A 23,244-nucleotide genomic window follows, 5' to 3' on the forward strand; every position below is an offset into this window, starting at 1 on the left:
TTCATGACATCACCACTCAGACATGAGAGGGCAGGGCCAGATGGAATAAACACATGTGCGATGTAGGATCCACGTCCAAGCTACCCACACAAGTGTAAAAACACACAACTCCTCGCCCAAGCTCACGCCGATTATCATTCCATCCATTAAAGATCAATGAACTCTATTTGTTGACCTGTTGTCGGCCAGGAACGTGCGAGTGATTGATCGATTACAACCCCTAATATAGAGTAAAAGGTTTGAGCTACCACTGGATTTAAGTTATAATTATTCAGCTCTGCAGTGATACTGAAGCTCAGCCTTTTTGCTTTGTATCCTTGTGGCTTTAGAGTCACAAATCATCTTCTCCTCTGCAGTCTCCTCCTGCCGGTGATGAATTGTCCCATTTTCCCGTCATCTAGAGGAGAGGTGCTGTACATGCTGAATCAATGGTGATCCCAGCAGTTTTACTCAGCCCATAACTCCTCTCTGTCCAACCTCACTCCAAGACTTGGCAAAATGGCTGCCAAGTCTTTTACGCATTTATGACTCTTTGGCACAGTCACGCTGACGTCAGACCGGAGCGGCGAGCTCATGACAAACAGGCAGAGGGGTTTAACGGGCTGGATTTAGCACAATTACTTCTATGCTGTGGCATTTCTCTGATACGTGGCCTGTCAACAACCGCCTCGTACAGCGAAATGGGTGTCATTAGAAGTGGAAATAAGGAAACAATCTTGGGTGAACGCAAAGTCACAGAGCCTCCAAACCAGATGCAGGCAGCTGGAGAGTTAAGTTACAAGTGGAATCTGTTAAGGGAGAGTACGAGCACACACACGGACAGACAACCGTGTCTGGGAGTTGATACTCCCGTGCAATTTGTTATCGCTGGTATTAAAACACAACCTTTTCCCCAACAGGGAGTCGTTCTCCTCTAGTTTTAAGTAAGCAACAACACACAGCTGCATCCATAAATGCCAGAAAATGAACAATATGTTAAATCATTTATACATCAACTTTTCTGCCTCATTTTCAGCCCCTCCGTGCCATTTAAAGGCTTTTTATGGAAGCTGAGACTGCAAATGGAAGGAAGTGTGCTTTTCAGAAAAGTGCTGTAAGCAGCAGGGGCAGGAGAGCACAGAGGCCATCCTCAATAACCACATTTCCTGTGCCTTGAAGTGCGTGTCTCTCTTCCTTTTTAAAGGACTGCCTCTGCTCTTCAGCCTGAAGCGTGCTGGCTCTGAGGAATCAAACGCTTTCCTTTCTAACTGGTAGACGTGTTGCTTCAGGTACTGGTTGAGCATAAAGTACGATCTCGAAAGTTCAGCTTGAGTAAGGATGTAATGAGCGTAGAAGCTTATCAAACACTGAATCACTGCGCAACAGTCTGGATTTTACAAGTGAATCTCTACGGTTGGGACAGTCATTGGTTAAACTGTCTAAACACAGCGGTGACTTTACAGAGTCACACACCAGGATGACTGGTCACCACACTGCCTCCGCTACGACTCCATGGGATCATGCTGGTTTTTTCTTCAGGGCCTCTGTGCTGGCACCCACACTGTGCTGCCTGGGGCTGAATTTGGTCTGGAAACACCCACAGATATTGTGTGAATTTGCCTTTAGTAAGTAAGGAGAAGCAGCCAGCATGAGCCAATCTAAAGCCTCCCTCCAGTAAAAATCTAGTTTTTTAACTTGTTAACATACGATGTTCTTTTAATATGCGAGTCAGTATATCACGAGCAAAAATATGTAATCAACACCACAGACGGGTATTTCCACCTTGAAAATTCAGGGTATCGATAATCATACAACACAAACGTAAGGATTCTGTATCGTTCCTCTACTTTTTAGGTTCTAGTTTTAACATGTATCGCTGAAGTACTCCAATATTACACCTTCCCATGGAGTAGTTTTACAGCGCTTGAGCAGTCACATTTGAGCTGGTGTGCAGCAAGTAGCGGAGATGTGGGTGAAGAGAGACCCAGTGGACCTCATGTGATCTGCACATATGGAGGAAGCAGTGCTGTAGAGTTAGATTTAAGCCATTTGAAGGAAGGAAGAGGTTTGTTTTATGGGGAAAAAAGTCTAAATATGAACCTGTGATGCACAATGATGAGCTTTTAGGGGTTTAATCAATGACCACAGAGGGATTTTGAGTGAATATCTTCAAGGGTTAGTGTTTTTTTTAACCTTTATTTAACCAGGTAGGTCAACTGAGAACCATTTACAATGACGGCCTGTATGTGAATGTGTTTCTCATTCACGCATTCATACTCATAATCATACAAACATTCATACACTAATGACAGCTTCCATGCAAGGTGGACACAGTCATTTACTTAAAAATGCAGAATATTTATTTATTTTATTTTTCCTTTATTTAACCAGGTGTGTTAATTGAGAACAAATTCTCATTTACAATATCGAGCTGGCCAAGAGGCAGCACGGAACAGAAAATACAAATAAAGGAATACATACATTAAAAAAATCAATACACAAACAAAACATAACAACAAAAGGCTTAAAGATAAAATACACTACAAGCAGGTACAGGAATCGGTAAGCAATGCCTTCACCACGTTTTTAAAAGATGATAAAGGTATGAAAAGAGGTGAGTTTAAGTGTTTTCTGTCAGTGGTTCCAGTCGGGAGCTGCAGAAAAGCGAAATGAATAGCGTCCAAAAACAGTGTGTGGATGAGGAGGTGGATGAGGTTGCTGATGTGACGGGTGATGAGCAGTGACTGTAGATATGACCTGTAGTAGTTTTACAAATGAACAGATACCAATAAGTTTGCCTGCGGGAGTGAAGAGAGGACCAGTTAACCAGGCTGTACAGAGTGCAGTGGTGAAACTAAACTGTAATTTCTTGAATGAATTTATTAACATCTAAAGTTAAATAGAAACATACTATTTGTCACATGTAAGTACTGGCTTCCATGGAAGGTGCCTTGAAATTGGGTGCACTGTCTTGCCCAAAGACAATTCATCTGTGGAGGGGCGAGAGATCGAACTACCAAGTTTGGGATTTGAGGACAACCGCTCTCCCACCTGAGCCAACTTTTTTGAAATTTCTTTTTTTGTGTTGCTATCCCTAAAATGCAGCGACTATATCAGGAGTTCTGTCAGTTAAACACACACAGAATTTTGCATTAAAAGAAAAAAGATTGAATTTGATTGAAATTGATTGAATTTCCCTTCTGGGATGAATAAAGTATTTTTCATTTCATTTCATTTTTCAAAAGACCGCAAGTCTGGCAAAATACACCCTTGATTCGAACAAGACAGTAAACGTGGATTCACCACACCTCTTGCGGCACAGTTAAGCAAAAAATTTCTTAATAGCTGTTATGGACTAGAGGAATGATTTCAGCAACTCTTTCACACATGAGTCACGGATCAACTCCAGTCAGCCGCTGGTGAATTTCAGAGGAAACCGTTTAAACATTTAGAAAAAAAATTGAACACTTGAATCAAACCGCTGTCATGAAGACGAAGTTAACCGAGCGACTGCACGAGCTTTAAATGCTCCTGCATGAACAAACAACAACTTAACACCGACCCCGAGCCACCTGTTTTTGTTAAGAAGACACACACAGATGCTGTTGTTTCAGGAGGGAAACCTGGGACAGATAATCATCTCTGGGTCCCGCCATCACTACACCCAGCCCCCGATACCCTCACCACCACCACCACCACCACCATCTGCTCCGGGGGTAGGGCTGTCTGTTTCCATGGCAACGCTGTACCCCTCCTCCCTATAAGCGCCAGGCTTCTTTTGTGTGTCCCACGTGCAGCCTGTTCCAACCGTAACCCGACCATCCTACTGAGGGGTGCTGCTGTTGACTGCATGGCAACAAAAAAAAACAGGGGGGGTTTCATGATAGGTTTTTTTTTTTAGGATGTTTGTTGTAGGTTTTGTTATGGATGTGATGCTTTTGGGAATTAATCTGCACAACTGTGAGATGAAAACAAAGACTTATAGGAACCCCACTTTTGAGGATATCAGTCCCCCTCCCCCTCCTATGCAAAAGAAGGTGACCTTGCAAATTAAGCCCACCCACCCACCCCCGATGCCGAGTCACCCTGTCCCCCCAGTGAATCGCTCCCAAAGTGAGGTGATAGGCAGGAATAGGAAGCAGTAAACACACAAGAAAGGAGCAGTAAACTAGGAGATAAAAACACCGAGAGCTGCACAAAGGGAGGGTTTTTTTTATGTAGCGTGCACAGAAATACAACCACTTTAAAAGGTTCAAAATGCAGAATCCACAACATATCGCTCTGTTTCGTCAATGAAATCGAACAATGTGAAGAATTGCAGGCTAAAATTGTTGCAGTGGCAATACAGGAATTCAGTTTTATTCTATTCTAAGTAAGGCATGCTCTTTAGTATACACTAACGACTGATTACTTTTAGTTGCTCTTGTATGCAGTGTGGGCGTCCAGTGTTTTTTTTTAAATTTTTTATTCCTAAAGCAATTTGTGGCCTTAGTGCTGTAATTACATTCACTTTCCTTGGCAGGGCACGAACACCTCTGGCACTTCTTTCTGCTACATATGGGACTGTAGGCGTGATATACAGCTCGGATTTTTAGGCCCGTAAGCATATTTCTCTGCCCGTGCTCTTATTTTACGACGTGATGCGGGCATATGAGATGGTGAAAACTTTTAAAACCCTCTACACGTGATAATACGTCCAGTATCTGATATATTATGGGGTTAAGTTAAATTGAGTCACTCTGATCTGAGGCAGAACCTTATTAGGCACTATTTGGGATACACTGACTTCTAAACAACACACAGATGGAAAGCATTAGTCTTGTTGGCAGGAAACTCCACTTCCCTGCTGTACTGTGAATTAAAATGTTACAGTATAGGCCTGGGTTTACTGCTGAATCTAATTAATCTGTGTCCAGTGAATAATTGGCCCAGAAGTCCACAGGTGCAGGTAGAGCTGCTACTTGTACATTAGCTCCTTTTTTCCTGCTAAAAGCTCACATTTATGCAGCAATAAACCACATACCATATAAATAAGGCTTGAGGAGGGAACACATTAATAATAAAAATGCGTTTCACAATTGACAGCGAGCGCTGCAACAGAAAGGAATTCCACTCTGGCCCACAGCAAAGACACGACTGCTCATTTTTCTAAAGTCATCTTGGACGGCTGCCAGGTTAACCTTGCGCTAATGCCATTTAATAAAAACGAGTCGCGCCCTTGTGCATTTTCCGGGGTGTGTTGGCAGGGAGACTGCCTCAAGAATGCAAGCTGAAAAATTAAAACCAGCAAGAGCATGCAGCAAGAATTTTTTTTCTGCTAACACCAAGACCCTTAAGTGACTGGAGCGTTGCATTTGTGGGCCAATGTGGTTCATCTATTTAAAAAAAAAGAAGTGGTGCTAATACAGAGAGGAAGGGCATACCTTCTGCATGAATACATACGTTCTCTGCTACACAAGGTCTGTATGGAAACACACAGTCCCTCAGAGGAAGATTTTTTTTACATCTCCGTGACCTCTCGAGACTTCAGCTCCTTCAGCCGTCAAAAGAGCTGACCACAGCTGCCAAAAGGGGAACATTGTCACTTTCATAGTAGAACTTGCACAAACATTCAGGCTCAAAACCAGTTCTAGGCCGACCCTTTCAGGAAAAGTGTGTATCTGTGTGTGTGTGCAGGAAAAGCAAACATCACAAGGGGATGATTCACAGTGGGTCAGGTTTTGAAGCAAACAAGAGGGCAACTCTTGAGCAAAGCCTTTTCTCCTCTTTTGCTGAATATGATGTTGCAACATCATATTTGTGGAGCGTTTTTTTTTTTTTTGTGGTGAAAGACCAAAGAGGTGTGGAGAAGTATAGAGTCAAAACAGTGCCATAGAAATGGCGTAAGGCCGTGTCCACACTTAGAGAGGTTGAATCACAAACCGCTATTTATGTTTTTAAACTTTGAAGCCCACAATGGAACACCAGAAGAACGTTAAGCCTCCTCTATTGTGTAATCGCAGGCCAATTGAGCAAGCGGCTTTTCGCCAGATTGCGTGCCATAAATCAGCATCCACATAAAGATCAGTGTTTCCAACAACATTTCAGGGCTGATTATCTGATTCCAAATGCATTTACGCAGAAGGGTGTTTTTGTTGTCGTGCCAGTGGATGCTCAGCGTGGATGGAAGACTGCAAAAAAAAAAAGAAGAGAATAAATGTTTGGAAGGAGCCACGAGGCTGGGTTGCTCAGTCTCCACATGATCTTTCTCTGTCATTTGGGCTGTGGTTTACCAGAGCACCCCACATTACACCCTATGAATAAAAGCATGCTTGTGGTTCACAATAGAGCTTCGGCTGCACCCTGAGAAGGGGGAAGGGCAATGCATTCCTCCACTGACCTCCTGTTTGCAGCAGATATTAAACAATAACTGCTGCTCTTTGTGTGCTGTCACCAGCAAGAGGCAGTTATCAAAAAAAGACAAGACGTGAAGCGACCCTTTTGCATTAGCAACGAGCAATATGTAAAAGAAAGCAGAGTGCTTTGTGTGCGTTTTTTTGTTGCAGAGAGGTGGGGACGGCGAGGATGATGATGATGACTGGCATTTCAGGAGATCCGTGAAGAACAATGTGATCGTTCAATGTGACTTCGGGAGACGGACGGTTGACTGGATGCCTGCGATATTTAATCCGTGATGGACCGCATTTGAGTCACTTCTCTGGGGGGGAAAAGTGCAGCATCAGCCGGCTGGAAATTCAGCTGCTTAAAGGAAATCTCCCTTTTGATTGAGAGCAAGACGCCACATCGGCCCTATGAATAAGAATCCATATAGTGCTGAGCTCAGATAACTGACTTTGTGATTCATGACACAGCAGGTCCTGAGTCTTGTTGGACATTACTCAGTGTTGGTTCAAACAAGTGTGATGGGGTGGGGTGGGTGGGGAAGCAGGAAACCAAAGAAAGTGTGACCCGGAGGAAGGGACCTTATGGTAGCAACAACTTCCGAACATCTGCCTGAGCAGGAAGAGGTTCATGTACTCTCAGGAGGCTCAATGTTCTCCCACCTCCCCCCAAAGAAACAAAGGTTTGCACATCAGATTATCTTCACCTGAAGCTCTGAACAATGCAGATTCATGCAGATAACACCTATGCAGGTTCTAACACGAATCACTATCTGTGGAATTGTATGTTTGTTCTGCTGCTAAATTAAAAAATCCTGCCTGTGTTTTTCCCCTAAAAACAGGATATCCTATTTACTCATTGTCTTCCCCCATGGCACAGATTTCAGAAACTCCGACTCCTCTCTGCCTTCTGGAGTCCAGACTGAAGTTAGAAGCGACTGAAGCAGCGATTGCATCAGGAATGCTGGCAGTTGATCGTTTTCCTCCACTCTGCGCAGACAGGGGGTGGGGTGCCCGGCTGAAACTGGGAGGAGAAAAGGGGGGGATTTGGGAATATTCTTTGTCCTCAGCCAGCAGTACAGCTCACAACTGGAGACGGACGGAGGCTCCTCGCAGGAAAGAACAAAAAAAAAAAGCAAAACCTGGATGGCTTAACATCATCGCAGGGGGGTTTCTTTTAAGGCAGAACACGAAGGAAGAGGTTTCGTTTCGGGAGACAACTTTGATGAGACGGAGGACCTGAAATCTGAAGGTAAAACCCACACGAACAGCGCGGCGGCGGCGCAAAGACGCGGTAACATCACGCTTTTTTTCCACCTTTTTTTTTTTTTTTTTGCCAACAATGGTGCTTTCGTTCAAGTTTTAGCTGTAACTTTTTGCGAAGGGAGTTGTTTTCTGTTAGTTTAACCCCAGCGCCTTATTAAGTCGTGCTTAAAGAACCAGCGCGTTTAAATGCATCGTTTAAGCGCTAACTTCTAAGTTTACGCGCACCGCCTGGCTGGCTGGCAACGCTAAATAAACCAAATCAGTCGCGTTATGTGGAGTTTTAGGGCACGTTTGCACAAAATATGTTGTCACTAGCACCACATGGGATGGTAATTGTACTGGTATGCAGGATATTTTGTTTAATTTCCGGGGATTTTTTGCGGCTATCTCGTGGATTTGGGGATGGAGTGACGCACAACCGTCTTGTCTTGTGTTTACCAAGTTGCCCGCATTTAAAGCAGTTATTGTGAATATTCTGGTGTTTTATGTGGTAAAGTTTCTTTCCACACTTTGTCCAAACAATATGGCGCAACCTTTAGCGTCATTAAGCATCGGTAAAACGTTACGGGAGCATGTGGAGCACCGTGCTGACGTCGTGGCCCGTTAGCCACGAGGATGTTTTTTTTTCCTTCACTCCCCAAATGGGATAAAATTTCATTTCACAGTCTATTTAATTAGATGGGGGTAATTTATAGCCTTTTCCCCATTCTCTCCTCGTTTTTGTTTTGTTTTTAGTTCCTGATGTTGTGCTCCTTGGTGATAGGAAGCGGAGATGAGTTATTTTTTCCTCACCAGGAGTCACTCCTCAGTTTGACTCATCTGGTTATTTTCCGGGGCTTTTCCCTGCTCGGGCCCGGAGCCTCAGTCCCAGCCTGCGGGCTCTGGGATTCAGGAGGGTCAGCTGGAACTGGCCTTCCAGATGTTGGAGCCACAAAAGCCTCTCTGTTCTGCAGAGCTCGGCCCGTGTGCGCATTCTGCTGTTAGGAAGCAGACTGTTTGGTGTCAAGTGCCACAGATAGAGGACTGATACTCACATGGGATGTTGTTGCAGGACTGGTTAAAGAACCTCAGATAGGTAGAAGTGTAAGATGCAGAACCAGACAGTTTCTATAGAGGTAGCTGGATTGACTTCTTTTTATTTGCAAATCAGGCAGAACCTCATTTTTGGTCACTTGCTCTATACTTTGCTTATTCAGGCCATACCATCATGAGAAGCCAGATACAGCTTGATGAGCTTTTTAATGTTACCCTCTATTGATTAAAAGTTGCTGAAGCTCAACAGATCTTTCCAGTTTTGATGATGATGGTGTCTTTGTTCTGCTCAGGACACCCACCCAGCTCAAACATCACATTACGTCCATCCGGCCTTTTGTTTCTGTCTTTTGGCTGCAGGGTCGGGGTCAGTCCTTAATTACTGACCAGTTTGTCCCACTGGTTTCCAAAAAGATACAGCTTTCATCCCTGCAGTCCTCAAGAGTCTGTTCAAGAGTGTCAGCTAAATCCACAGCTCAACCCAAATCAGTCACACTTTGAATAATAAGAACAGTTTAGAAACAGTTGTTTATATATTAAAAAAACAGGTGCGGTTTTATTTGGACACTTTTTGGCAACAATAATACTAATACTTGGAGTTTCTAGAACGTGGCAGCAAAGGCAACATAAGGCGTGATTGTACAAAAAAAAAAACACAGGACGGAAGAAGCTGGAAGCAAAACCAATCGTTTGCCAACCGCTAAAAAAAAACCTTGAAAAAAATAAACAACTTCCAAAACTTTGGCAAGAAACAGCAGAAAAAATAGAGCGAGATCTTCAGGAATTGTTTTCAGTTGAGGAACTGGTAATTACTCTTTCTGTCAGCTAGTTTTGGCCACGTTTCATGCTGGCAAAGAGGCAAAGACGGTAAAAATACAGAAACAGCTTTTCACCATGTCGGAATGGAGAGCGTGTTTTTCATCTCTCATTATGCACATTAACTTTTTTTTTGTTTTGTTTTGGTGAAAAAGCTTAAAAACACCTCAAACAAGTGTAAAAACCTTTTTTTTTTTTGCAAAAGCATAAAATGATTTTATGAAACAGCAGCGGACACACGTGTAACTGCATCATGCATCTTGCATTCAGGTGCACTTTGAGGATCAGGTTTCACCAAATTCAAGGGATTCTTTCCAATCCTAATCTTAATCCTTGCTATTGTAAATCTGTACTTTTTGGAATTGCTGGGATCAGATGAATCCACTTGAATTCCAGTCCAGCTGAGACGTCCACACTGTGTTGCCCTCCAGCCTACAACATTGGAGGAGGCCATTGAAAAAGCTGAGATATAAATCTGATTTCATGTTACGAAACTACAAAAAATGTTGGAAAATGCCGCAGCTCACATAGGATCTGCCGCTGGATACGACAGCCACGATACTGACTGTGAACAACAGGCCCAAACACACTGTGTCATTCTTTAAATCTTACATTTGACTATAGTGAGCGGCTGAACAGAGCAGCTAAGAGTCTCCGAGTTCAGCTCTGAGTTGTGATTGTTATCTGATGTACTTCCTCCTTCTGCCAGCTTGACAGTTACACACAGACTCACGCTTGCACGTGAGTCAGTGGTATTCCTTGAAGCTCTGACAGCAGCTCGGTGCAGTTTCTAACCGTTAACCTAGATTCCAAGCAGCTGAGCGCGCCGTTGGCTTCCGCTCCGTCTCTATTGCTGGCATCCCGATGCCATCAGGAAACCAGCATAGCTAACAGGTTGGGTGTAGTGTGCACATTAAACTAAACTGTTTCTGACAAATATTTCTCCATACACACGATCCAACTACATGCTTCCTGTTATCTTGATGTGCAGTTTAAGACGTCGTACTGTGATTCAACTTTTCTCAGGCGGGATGCAAGTGCCAACAGGCAACGGTTCAGAAAACCGCAGATGAAGGATAATGACAGTGGTAGTCCATGTGAGCAGTAAACAGACGAACAGCATAAAAGTAGTGAGCAAACATAGCCGGTAGTGAAGAGGAGGTTTGTGGAGAGACATGCTGAAATTAGCTTCACTGCATCAGTGGGAGAGACGGCCGAGCAGCAGGGAGGGAGAGCTGGTTGTAGGTTTTCCATGGATTCCAAGCAGAATGTGAACAAAAATACTGTTCTATCATAGAGTAGCCATCAAAGTAACTAATCTGGTCATCCATCAGATCTGCTTACATCACACCTGGGAGTCGCCCGGTACGGGTGACTTGTCATGGATCCTGTTTAAACGACGTCATGTGATCGCTGAGCCGCACTTTGTCTCTTTTCTTGTGTTGGGTTTATAGTAAACTTTTCAGATGGGAAATTTCCATTGCATCCAAATTGTAGATTTAAGATTTCCGATCAGTAGTTGTTTAGGGTCTTTTGGATAATCGCACACACACTAAAGAAATGTCTATACAGCAGCTTTTAGTGCACACAGTTTGGTAGAAGAGTGTCTCTTTGTGAATTCATTCCGATCTGAAAGGAAACACCACCTTAACCTGGGACAGCCGGAATAATACGAGGCTTTCATGTCCAGCACTGGACCTGCCCTGTGTTTGCACAGGAGTTACAGAGCACAGCACTGTGTCACTTTGTGTAGTGAGCTCAAGTCACGATGTGTCGTGTTTGGTATCGTATCCTCGGCGCTGGAGTTCCAGTAAGACGCTGCTGCTACTTGGTTTTGTTGTTATCTAAATGAAAACTTGTTGGAGCATGCAGACTTGCCAAACTGCTGTAATGACATTTGACGTGATTTGATTTGCTTTATCGTTGGCAGTTGACGTTTAAAATGATTTGTGTGTCCCTCCATCGCTGATTCACTCAGTTTTAGGCAAGAATTCACTTTAACACCTCGTGGCTGAGTTGTCACAGAACGGACCTTGTTTGTCAAAAAAAAGATAATTCAGCGGGTAGACGATCTGCAAAATGGTATCATCTGTTCTCAGTTAAAATAAAAACTTCATTGTTGCTCACCTACTCGGTAAAAGCGTGGCAGTGCGGTTTCTAATTGTGTCTTAATTGCACAGCAGAAGTTGCTTACGAGGTTTGTCACGGATGGCGTGAAACCGCAGGACCTCTTGATTGCTGCTTCAGTGCTGTTAGATCCCAGTCAGATTATTAAACCTCAACTTCCAGCAACTAAATGTGAACTTCCCTGTGCGTAAAATGTTCAGCGGAGACTAGATTGAGCTAGACTGTGATGTTTGTATGGGTATTTACGGTAACTGTCACACATTTAGCTGCAATTTCTAATAAACTCGACTACGCTGCCTCCGTAAACCAGCGTATCCTTTGTGTTTTCACTGCGCTGCGCCTCAGGCACTCTGCTCGCTGATTACAACTTCACTCCACAGCATCTACATGTCAGTCTGGTTGTAGTTGCGCAATTTGATGATGGCATTTATTGTGATCACTGCAGCTGCCCTAGCATGTCCTCCGCACAGAGCAAGAGGGTAGAGTGTGGAGGTGTCCACTTGATTATGCAGTAGCGCCACCTTGTGGCTGCCTGGTGCAGTAATTAGAGTATTTTTAAGTGGGATCGTTTAGCAGAAGAAATTAGTAAAATCATTTGGTTTTCAGTGACTCTTATTTTTATTATTATTATTATATCTTTATTCCTTATCTTCTATATCTTGTATATATTTGTCTTGTTATCTTGTTTATTTTTTATTAATATTTATTGTATTTTATTCTTTTTCTTTCTGTAGTTATTTTACTTTATTTTATTTTTTAAATTTTCCTATTTCTATCATTCGTGTAAATTCCTAGGGCGACGCCAACAGCCAAAACCAAATTCCTTGTATGTTGTGTACGTACTTGGCCATTAAAGCTGATTCTGATTCTGATCTTTTCTATATCTATATGTCTATTCTAGATATCCTCATTCTTATATTCTGTTTGCACTATTCTCCTTTTATATATGTATTGTTGTACTTGTGTTTGCACTATTTCTTGTTGTTCTTCTAGTATGTGTGTATCTCTGTGTGTACTGCTGCTGACAGCACTATCTTATCTCATTTTATATCCTTTTACATGCTTTCTGCTGTCAGTACGGGATGATTTAATCTTGTTATACATTAAGTCAAGCAAACAACTAAAATCAGTTTGGAGGTGAACTGAGCATCTATACGATGTTGTAAATAACTTGGTCAATAAAATGTTACAAGCTGCCTGCAGTGTAACAGCGATTTGTCAGCGTTGTTATCTGGAGGCGCACGGAGGGTAACTAGGGTGAAGCACCTGCACCGTGCTGAGGATAAAATTCCTTGTTGCTTGCCAGGAGCTGATAACACCGGAAGGGGACTCTGTACTGGTTCTGCACTCACCTCGACCTTAAGTCCGTCAGCTCTTGCAGTAGGCTGTGTTTCCTAAATGTAGATGTTAGGGAGCAAGACCCAGACAGGCGGGGTGGTTCTTTTTTGGCCACTAAACTACCTCATAGGGGCAACTGTTGGTCCCTGCCATCACAGCCTCTGTCATTGGAGATCTCTCAAACATCCCTGAAAACCTGCAACGAAGTCACAGGGAGAGTAGCACACTCAATTATCAAGACTTCTTCTGAGCCACAGAGGGAGCACACTTCTGTTCACGCATTTAAACTTTGTGTTTCTATTTGGTGCTTTTATGGCAGGTTGCATCTAATGTGTTTAAAAGAAACCGTTTCCTCATTGCCATTTGATGAAGTGTGCATCACTGGTACACGTTGCTCATGTTTTACCACCCAGGCCAACATCTGAATACATTTCTCTCTCTTTTTTCCTGCCCAGGTTTGAGAGCTTCCCTGTCCCTCGAGCAAAATGAGCTGGAGTTTCCTCACACGACTGCTGGATGAGATTTCCAATCACTCCACTTTTGTGGGCAAAGTTTGGCTCACCCTCCTCATTGTCTTTCGGATTGTGCTGACGGCAGTCGGAGGGGAGTCGATCTACTACGATGAACAGAGTAAATTTGTGTGCAACACGCAGCAACCCGGTTGTGAGAATGTGTGCTACGACGCATTCGCGCCGTTATCACACATTCGCTTCTGGGTGTTCCAGGTGATTATGATCACCACTCCCACCATCATGTACCTCGGGTTTGCTATGCACAAGATCGCCCGCATGGAGGATGATGATTACAGGCCCAGGAGCAGGAAAAGGATGCCGATTGTGAGCCGCGGTGCCAACCGCGACTACGAAGAAGCGGAGGATAATGGGGAGGAAGATCCCATGATCCTGGAAGAGATTGAGCCAGAAAAAGAAAAGGAAGTCGTGGAAAAGCCCAGCAAAAAGCATGACGGACGCCGTCGCATCAAGAGAGATGGCCTGATGAAGGTTTATGTATTCCAGCTGCTATCACGTGCCATCTTCGAGGCCTCCTTCCTGTTTGGACAGTACATCCTTTATGGGCTGGAGGTGGCGCCGTCATATGTATGCACACGGTCTCCTTGTCCGCACACGGTGGATTGCTTCGTCTCACGTCCGACAGAGAAAACAATCTTCCTGCTCATCATGTATGCCGTCAGCGCCTTGTGTCTGCTGTTTACCGTGTTGGAGATCCTCCACCTCGGCATCAGCGGTATTCGTGACTGCTTTTGCACACCGCGACCTCGGCCTCCCACCCCCCGCCACCCGGCTCTGGCCAGCCAGAGGTCATCCATCTCCCGCCAGCCCTCCGCACCTCCTCCAGGCTACCACACAGCTCTGAAGAAGGACCCATCGGGCAAAATGGGTTTCAGGGACAACCTGGGAGACTCGGGTCGCGAGTCATTCGGAGACGAGGCGTCGTCGCGGGAGCTGGAGAGGCTGCGCAGGCACCTAAAACTGGCGCAGCAGCATCTGGACATGGCGTACCAGAACGAGGAGAGCAGCCCGTCACGCAGCAGCAGCCCGGAGTCCAACGGCACGGCGGTGGAGCAGAACAGACTAAACTTTGCCCAGGAGAAGCAGAGCAGCACCTGCGAGAAAGGTGAGGTGTCTTTTCACAACTGTGCTGCTGCTTCAGTGGTTAGCTGTGATCAAAACAAAACTCTTCACTGACACCGACAAAATGTGTTCGCAGGTCTCCGTGCGTAGGTTCTCGTCGACTGATCGGCTCACAGGAGGAGCAATGAGAGGACAGAAGGGAACTGAACAGGGAGTGTGTATGCGTGAGTGTTGACATTATGCTTGAGGTGGATGAAGTCAGCCCAGGCCTTCCAGTGTTATGGCCAGCTGTGGTCAAGCATCAAGTCAAAGGAGTCTCAACTCAGCAATTATGAGACACCAGCCTGTTTGAAGATCCAAAGTGCTAACAAACTGCCATCGTGCAACAAGAACGGTTAAGGTTAACATGTACTTCTCCCTCAGGGCAGCTATTTGTTTTTTTTATATATATTTTTATTATGAGACTTAGAGCTATTAGTCATTTTATGTTCTTTGTTGAAAGTTCAGTGAGAAAATCTCAAGTTTGCCTTAGACTTAAACTGGAACTCCATTTTATGGCATTTTGTTAAGGTAAGGCCAAGCCAGTTGTGCAAAAAAAAAGAAAGAAAAAAAAGTTTAAACTGTAAGAATTTTGTGAGGAGTGAGTGTTTGTAGATGCAAACGAAAGCTTCATGGACAAGGCGCCACTCAGAAGAAGAAGAAGATAGGTACTGGAGTTGTTGTCATGCTGGTGGAGAATTTGCGAGGTGTCAATTTTCAAACAAAGGTTTCTTTCGAGTGTGTTACACTTCTTTTTTTTTTTTGTTTTTTTGTCAATGTTGGCAATGCACCAGTCAACATTCCTGAGTCTGGTGCCTGGATGGTAACTGGAACACACTTGGGGTGCCTTTGTCCAAAGGAACAAACAAACCTGGGTAATGCTTGAAAAACATGTAACTCTTGATATTGTCTTGTATTGTTTTAAACATTTGATACTGTTCTTTATTTTTGTATTAGTTTTAAGTAAGTATTGTGGTATTGGCAACAGGCTTTTGTCACTGTGGCAAACACCTTTTTTTTTTTTTTCCTTTTAATTCACTACTGTCTTCGCTTCCTGAACCAGATTCTCAGTGAACTTGGTGTTTTCTTTAAAAGGTTTTATACAGTCTGAGCTCAAACACAACAACATTTCAATAATCACATTCTTTTATCAGTCTGTAGCTCTTTATGTTAGATACAAGTTGTGTCTTTTTTCAAAACGGACCCTGTTTTAATTGTTTGTCGGTTAAATAAGGGACAGTACTGTATGTCATATTCTGTATTTGAAAGTGCTGGTTTCTGGATGTTATCACTGTTCCATAATCTGAATGACAGTTTTAAACAGATGTAATCATTTCAATGTGAATTCAATGCCTTGAATGGGCTCTAATAAGACGCCATCTTTTGTATTCTGACTCATACCCACAGTGCCAACTCAAATATTGTCATCTCAAGTTATTTTTGACCAATGCTTTTTGTACTTTTTATACTTTTTTGTATTGATAGTACTTTGTGGTTAGTTTTTGAAATAAATTTTTACAACAAATTCAGCTTTTCAAGCGGCCTGCGTCTGGTTTTATAATGTCACTGACGGTTCAGTCCAATCACAAATTAATATTCTGTTATCGAGGCAAAGTCAGCCAATTGCTTATGTGAGACTGTTTCTGTATTTGGTGACACACTACACTGTGAAGGTCCTGATTTGGATTCATTTGGAGCGCTCTTCAAATAGATTCCTAACATACAGAATTGGCTTTCAAATACTGTTGCATCCCGCAAGCCTTTGAAGGGGTTGTTGTGTCCAAGTTCAACCTGAATAAACTCAGGTTCAGAAAAACTGCAGTTAAACCTGACATGATCTGTCCAGTGATTTGGATAAGGACACACACTGGTGTATCTTATGTTGGCTAATTTATCTGCTCTGCTGGATTCCACGAGGAGATAAATTCTGACTTTGACTAAGAATAATAGACAGGATAGAGTTGCATTTTCCACCTTTTGATGAGGAAAATTGTAATTAAGCTCTTAAAACTCCAACTTAGCAGTTAAGTTCCTGCTAACCCTGACTTTTAAGCAGAGAACTGGATCTAACACAAGCATCCATTTATATCATTAATGACTCCCCCTGGATTTTTCCCCCCTCTAAATATGACCATATGGTGTTTGTATATCCAGTCTTGGAAGACACAGCGACACTGTATATCTTCATAAATGAACCTATCACATGGTTTAATATACTGGGATGTATTAGGCTTGATTCTCGTGCATGTCTTCACTTAAATGCCTTAAAAACGATCTTAATTTTCATGTTAGACCTCTTGGAAGAAACAAACAGTGACTGCCATAACTGAATATATATATAACCATGACAATGCAGTGTACTGATGACAGTGACAAAAACACAGATTCACACCCAGGGGGCTTCTTACAAAACAAACCTGAGGAGCCGATCCCGTCAACTTGCAGGGTAGGATCTTTACATATCAGAATCGGTTTCCAGCTTGAACATGCATGACTGAACTACTCCAGTATTACAGGGATGAGGACTCCACAGAGCTGCACAATCTAAGGAGGCACTGCTGTAGTCACATCTAAGCCATTTTTATTATTTGTTTTCTCGCAGTATAATTTATAATGAAAGATGAAGGTCCGGATCTTTTCCTTAAGTCGACTTTCACAAGGTTCAGTTTTCTCCTACAGTGACCTCTAGTGGCACTAGGTGATTCATACAGAACTTAGCAAAAGCATCTCCATCTATCAGCAGCTCCAGTTTCAACAAGAGCCTCTGAGGACAAATAAGACAATTCAAGAGATCACAGGTTTAAATCCATCTTTATATGAACTAACTCCCCACCCCGAGAAACTGCTTATTACAGAAAATACAAGGTATTGTTAAATAACACAACAAATGTTGGACTTTATCGTTCACAAGCCAGTATAAAATCTATGGAGCAATATGTCTTGTTTCACAATATATTACAGATGATCAGTATTTTTTATATCATACAGTAATGGACTTAATTTTCTTTGACTTCAACAATAAGCAGAACTAACAACAAGCAGATCTTGTGGGATATACAGTGGCTGTCATTAACAGTCATGAATCAAATCAAATAAATCATATCATATACTTGAATATTAAATCCCAAACGGAGCCTCAAGAACAGCACTAACATACAGCAATGAAAGAAATGTTAAATATATCTGTTGAACGAATTATTTCATTTAGGATTTGAAGTGTTTATGTTGAGGACTTCCACTACACCTCAGTGTTCAACATTAACATTTTTCTTGGACTTTCTTTTTTTCCTAAAGATGCAAAATGAAAGTGAACAAATGAGTCCAAACAGTACAACAATAAGTAGAGCAAACGTGGTGTTCAGTCCGGTCTCAGCATCAGTGACAGAGAGCTTCATTCCCAGGAACTGCACAGGCTTGTCAACGTCCGGCGTCACCGCTGCAGAGAAGACACAAAGACACAAAGTTGTTCTGTTAAGCATGAAACTATGGTATGAGACAGTTAAGTCAGGATTAAAAACAAGAGAAAACAGTTAACCTGGTTTGAACAAGAATCTAAGGGCAAGTTTCACAGAAGCATTTCACACTCCAGTGTTGGACCAGTCTATTGTGTGCTCCTAAATTAGTCTAATGAATCGTTTCACCAAAAAAAGAACACTAACTTACTTTAGGCTCAGAAAGCTATACCCCCAGGCTAAGACCAATGTTTATGGTAACACTTAGTGATACCAGCTGATAAAAAGGGGCACACATCTGTGATTTGCTGATAGTTCAGTTTTTAAAAATTCTTTGCTGTTTTCCCTCTACAATATCCTGTTAAAGATTGTGTTAAAATAATAGAACTGTTCATCAGTGTGAATAGGATCGCCATGGTTTTTGATTATTCCCCAGAATTCAGAGCAAATTAGCAATACTTTACACAGGCAAGGGTTAAACCAGGGGTCTCGATCGCCGGTCCTCGAGGGCCGCAATCCTGCATGTTTTAGATGTTTCCTTCTTCCAACACACCTGATTCAAATGGTCAGGATCGTTATCCGGCTTCTGCAGAGCTTGATGATGAGCTGATCATTTGAATCAGGTGTGTTGGAAGAAGGAAACATCTAAAACTTGCAGGATTGCGGCCCTCGAGGACCGGAGTTCGAGACCCCTGGGTTAAACAGTGTTGTGGCCATGAAATAGTCTTTGAGGTCAAACCTCAAAGTGCAACAAGTGGTTTGTATATTTATGTATGTATGCAATAAGTGAGGTTTTTAGGTACTTTTAGAAGTTCTTCCTTTTTCTTTTTGTGCTGTTGAACACATCACTTGGCAGTTCATTAGTCAGAACAGGTGTTTCAGCAACTCTGTGTTAACATACCTTCGGGCAAGCAGTCATTGGGTCCTAAAGCAGGGTCAGGGAATCCGTTGCAGCTTATGATCGTGGAGTAGAGGTTCACAGAGTTCTTTGCCACTCGTGGAAGTTTCGGGTCTGAACGATTGACGTAAAAAAGGCCAAATCTCTCTGAAAAGCCAGTGGCCCACTCCAGGTTGTCCATCAGTGACCAAGCCGTGTAACCTCGGACATCCACATCGTCTAGCAAGTAGGCTTTAATAGAGAAAACAAACACCTTCAGCACAGACACACTGTCATTGTGCTTAGAATCCAGTTTGAGCATGTGAGCATTTTGGAAAAAGACCTGTAAACTATTTTACTGCACTTTTTCAAAATCTCTGTTCTGGTCTTAAATACATTCCATGAAAGTGCTTGGATACCTTTCAACGCCTGGTTGATGTATTTTTCATAGTAGTAGCTCCTCGGAGTATCGTTCAGGTCAACGGGCCCTCGCTCTGAGATGCCATTCTCAGTGATGATGATTGGTGGATTTCCATACTCCTCCTTAATGAAGTTCAGTATTCTGCGGAATCCGAATGGTGAGATCTTCAGCCAGCCTGAACCTGAATCCAGGTAGGTGCGATCAGCAATTGTCCCTGCACCCCTGTGAAGGTAAAATATGTTAGATTTTAGAGTTCAAATGAAGTACACAAGACAGACAATCATATACATTTAACTGTGCTAATTGTATTGGCTTATTTCAGCTGCTCGAAAAGAAAATTAGAAAGATTTTTTTTTCTTCTTATGCTTACCTGTCTGCATCATAGTGCTGAAGGTCTCCGTATTCCACAGGGAAAGCAAGGACAGTGGTGTAATGGTTGAATCCAAAATAATCATAGGTGCCTTTAATCCTCTTAACTTCCTCTGGAGTGAACTCAGGCAGTCTGGAGAAATTGAACAGAAACGGACTGACGTGCAAAGCAGCAATTTTTTGTGTATAAATGTAGCAAACTAATAATAAACTCTGGTAATCACATGTACTCCTAGTTTGATTTTATAGGAAACTGTACAGTAGACACTAGCTCAGAAAGTCAGAAAAGGCCTATAGAAAGTATTGCTTTGGAAGTTTTTCCTTGTTATTGCTGTTAAACATTGAATCATGGTTAATTTAATTTGGCTTTCTTGACAAGAATTTATTTTTTGTTTTAAAGTCGCTTTCATGGTTAAAGGAAAAAACATTTATACAGAAAATGTCCAATAATTTAAAATATACAATGTAAAAAAGATTTTCTCTGTTTTTGTCAATTCTTGTTGAAAAAGTCAAATTAAAATGGCTACGATTCAGTGTTGAAAGCAATAAAGGGGAAAACTTCCAAGATGGGTGAACACTTTTTATAGGCACTGAAAAGAAGTGATTTTTTAGTGATGCTATCTTATTTTCAGGCGTTCAAGCTTTGTTTTTTGTTTTTTTTATAATACCGAGATTTTGGCAGACCAGCAGCTAGGCTTCGCTCACGAATGATTGTCTTCATCACATCGCTGTAGTCTCCATTAAAAACAGGATGGGCAAACCAGCCAATGTAGAACTGCACAAATACAGACATAACAGCTATTAGAAACTATCACCACACAATTCTAATTGTAAAATATGAAAGGGACTGGTGTACCTGTATCACACGTCTTGCAGCATCAATATCCTCCTGCTTATAGGGATTTCTGGGTTCTGACCAGTCGGAGTTGATGGTAATAGAGATAATGCCTTTTTGGTTGGCCCGGTACTTCTCATTGTAGAGGTGCCATGCCTCAGCATGAGCTTTAAGCAGGTTGTGACCAACAATGTAGGGCAGAGTGCCTGGTCGGAAACTGATTCCTGCAAACACACATGAAGTAATAACAACATTTGCTACCGATACGCTGTACGCTGTTTGTCATTGTGCTTTCGGAAAGATTAATGTTTGGTTTAGGATTGGTTTGCAGTTTTAGTTTCTTTAACAACTAAAACGTTCCCAATACGAGCGCTTAAGTGTTTTTGTTAATTCCACTTAAAATCAGATTTTCAAACTGAACACAAAACCAACCATAGTTTGGGTGATGTAGAGTATCAGATGCAGAACATTACTTCAAACATACCTGGGGCAGCTACTCCATAGCCATGGCCTACGTTGGCTATGTTGTATGGCTCATTAATGGTAATCCAAAATTTCACTTTGTGGCCAAGACGGCTAAAGATGAAGTCAGCGTACTCTGTGAATTTGACAATAATAGTTTCATTCTCCCATCCCCCGATTTTCTGCAGGGCTTGTGGAAGGTCCCAGTGGTACAGAGTAATCTGACGGCAAAGGAAAAACAGTTTACAAAACAATTTACCAACTTTCCATTGCATTTTGAGATGCTGAAAATACACATACATGGGGCTGAATATTTGCAGCGAGAAGTGCATCCACTAGTCTGTGGTAGTAGTTGAGTCCAGCCTCATTAATGTTATTGGTGGTACCATCAGGAAGCACCCTCGACCAGGATATGGAGAAACGATAATGGGTCACCTTAAGTTGCCTTAACATAGCAACATCCTCTTCTACTTTATTGTAGCTGTCGCAGGCTATGTCTCCATTGTCACTATCAGAAACTCGGACAGGTGTGTGAGCAAACTTGTCCCAAATACTGAGACCTTTTCCATCTGACCTCCAGCCCCCTTCAATCTGAAAAAAAAAAAAAACATTTACAAAACAAAAACAACTTAAATAGATAAAAGCAGAGCAGTACATGTGTAAATACTTGGTTCAGAATCAATGAATAGGCTTCATCTAAACACATACCTGGTATGATGCCGTTGCGGTACTCCAAAGGAAATCTTTTCGGAAATGCCCGTAAAGCATCTTTTCATCATCTGGCATGGGAAAACCATTATCCTTTATGACTTGGTAGTAGAAATGAGCTGAATACTTTGGTGTTCTTGGCCGGTTTGGGTTACTGAAGTCAACATGGTGGAGCCCAAATCCAACTTTGTACGCTTGTAGCCATTCAAAAGAATCCATGAGCGATGTTGCAATATAGCCATGTACCCTCACGCCATCAAGTTCGTAGGCTGTTGTTGAAACAAACACATACAAATGAATGATCAACACTAAAACCTGTCATGATAATCATAAAATGTATCTTATGAAATATGAAGATATCAGTTCACCTTTTAGAGCCTCATCAATATAGGTCTTGTAATAAAACATTCTGGCACTATCATCCCAAGTTGTGCTTGATTGTGTAGCCACTCCATTCTCAGTAATGTAAACCTGTGGATTTCCATACTCCTCCTTGATCCAGTTGAGGAGTCTTCTCAAGCCCCATGCCACAGCTCTCTGGTTTTGGATGGCTGTAGTTGGTGAATCACTTTCCTCTGTCTCTGTCAAGTCCCTGTCGCTTGCATATGAATGAGGGGAAAGCGGACCTGTAACATGACCTACGATCTTTGTAGTGTAATGATTCACACAGAACATGTCAGCAGTTCCCTTGATGTAGTTCTTTTCCTCTTCAGTGAAGGAAGGTAGTCTTGATTCTGAAAGATCTTGGAGATCACTTTTGTTTCCAACTTGCCACTTCATTGCATCAGGATAGTCACCATTCTTGAAAATGGGGTGTGCAAACCAGCCCAGTTGGAACTGCAGTGCGCGGTCAGCAGCCACCACTTCACGGAGAACATTGACATCTTTAGGTTCAACCCAGTCAGCATTGAGGGCAATAGATACAAGACCGCCTTGGGATGTACGATACTTGTCATCATATGTATGGTAAGCCTTGGCATGAGCTCTGATCAGGTTGTGTGCAACTAAGTATGGTGCAGTTCCTGGATTCTTAACATTTGGAGGGATCTGTCCAAGCCCATATCCTAACCATGCAATTGAGTGAGGCTGGTTGATGGTCATCCACAATTTCACTCTGTCACCAAAGGTGGCAAAGCAGAAGTCACAATAGTCATTAAAAATGTCAATCATGGTTTCATTTTCCCAGCCACCGAGGTTTTGCAAAGCTTGAGGGAGGTCCCAATGGTAAAGTGTCACCATGGGAGTGATTTTATTTGCTATCAGGCTATTAATGAGTCTATTGTAATAGTCAACACCTTTCTGGTTCAGGGAGGAAGGAGTACCATCAGGAAAGATCCTGGACCAGGACAAAGAGAATCTGTATGACTTCACCCTCAGAGCTCTCAGCATGTAGATGTCTTCATCAAGTCTGTTGTAGCTGTCACAGGCTACATCTCCAGTAGGAGTATTGCCAGGTGTCTGAGTGAATGTATCCCAGACACTGGGCCCCTTTCCATCAGCATTCCAGCCTCCTTCAATCTGGTAAGCTGAAGATGAAACTCCCCAGCTGAA

At 42.6% G+C, this 23,244-nt stretch overlaps 2 protein-coding genes across 2 annotated transcripts; one reads left to right on the forward strand and one right to left on the reverse strand.

Moving 5' to 3' along the window:
• The first annotated feature begins 6,945 nt into the window (after nt 1–6,945).
• On the forward strand, nt 6,946–16,107 carry LOC103356261 (gap junction gamma-1 protein-like). The gene is made up of 4 exons (XM_008280347.1): nt 6,946–7,042; nt 7,240–7,611; nt 13,394–14,573; nt 14,667–16,107. The coding sequence occupies exons 3-4, from the start codon at nt 13,424–13,426 to the stop codon at nt 14,678–14,680; spliced, it is 1,164 nt and encodes a 387-aa protein (XP_008278569.1). The 5' UTR covers nt 6,946–7,042; nt 7,240–7,611; nt 13,394–13,423; the 3' UTR covers nt 14,681–16,107.
• A 1,124-nt stretch (nt 16,108–17,231) lies between these two features.
• Nucleotides 17,232–23,238, reverse strand: LOC103356267 (lactase-phlorizin hydrolase-like). The gene is made up of 11 exons (XM_008280353.1): nt 22,062–23,238; nt 21,694–21,962; nt 21,286–21,576; nt 21,008–21,206; nt 20,545–20,747; nt 20,357–20,463; nt 19,690–19,821; nt 19,318–19,541; nt 18,908–19,150; nt 17,902–18,005; nt 17,232–17,333 (listed from the first exon to the last, which is right to left on the reverse strand). The coding sequence occupies exons 1-11, from the start codon at nt 23,080–23,082 to the stop codon at nt 17,232–17,234; spliced, it is 2,895 nt and encodes a 964-aa protein (XP_008278575.1). The 5' UTR covers nt 23,083–23,238.
• Between the last annotated feature and the right edge of the window lie 6 nt (nt 23,239–23,244).

The sequence above is a fragment of the Stegastes partitus genome, unplaced genomic scaffold (genome assembly GCF_000690725.1).
Source record: "Stegastes partitus isolate 25-593 unplaced genomic scaffold, Stegastes_partitus-1.0.2 Scaffold190, whole genome shotgun sequence".
Classification (NCBI taxonomy): Eukaryota; Metazoa; Chordata; class Actinopteri; family Pomacentridae; genus Stegastes; species Stegastes partitus.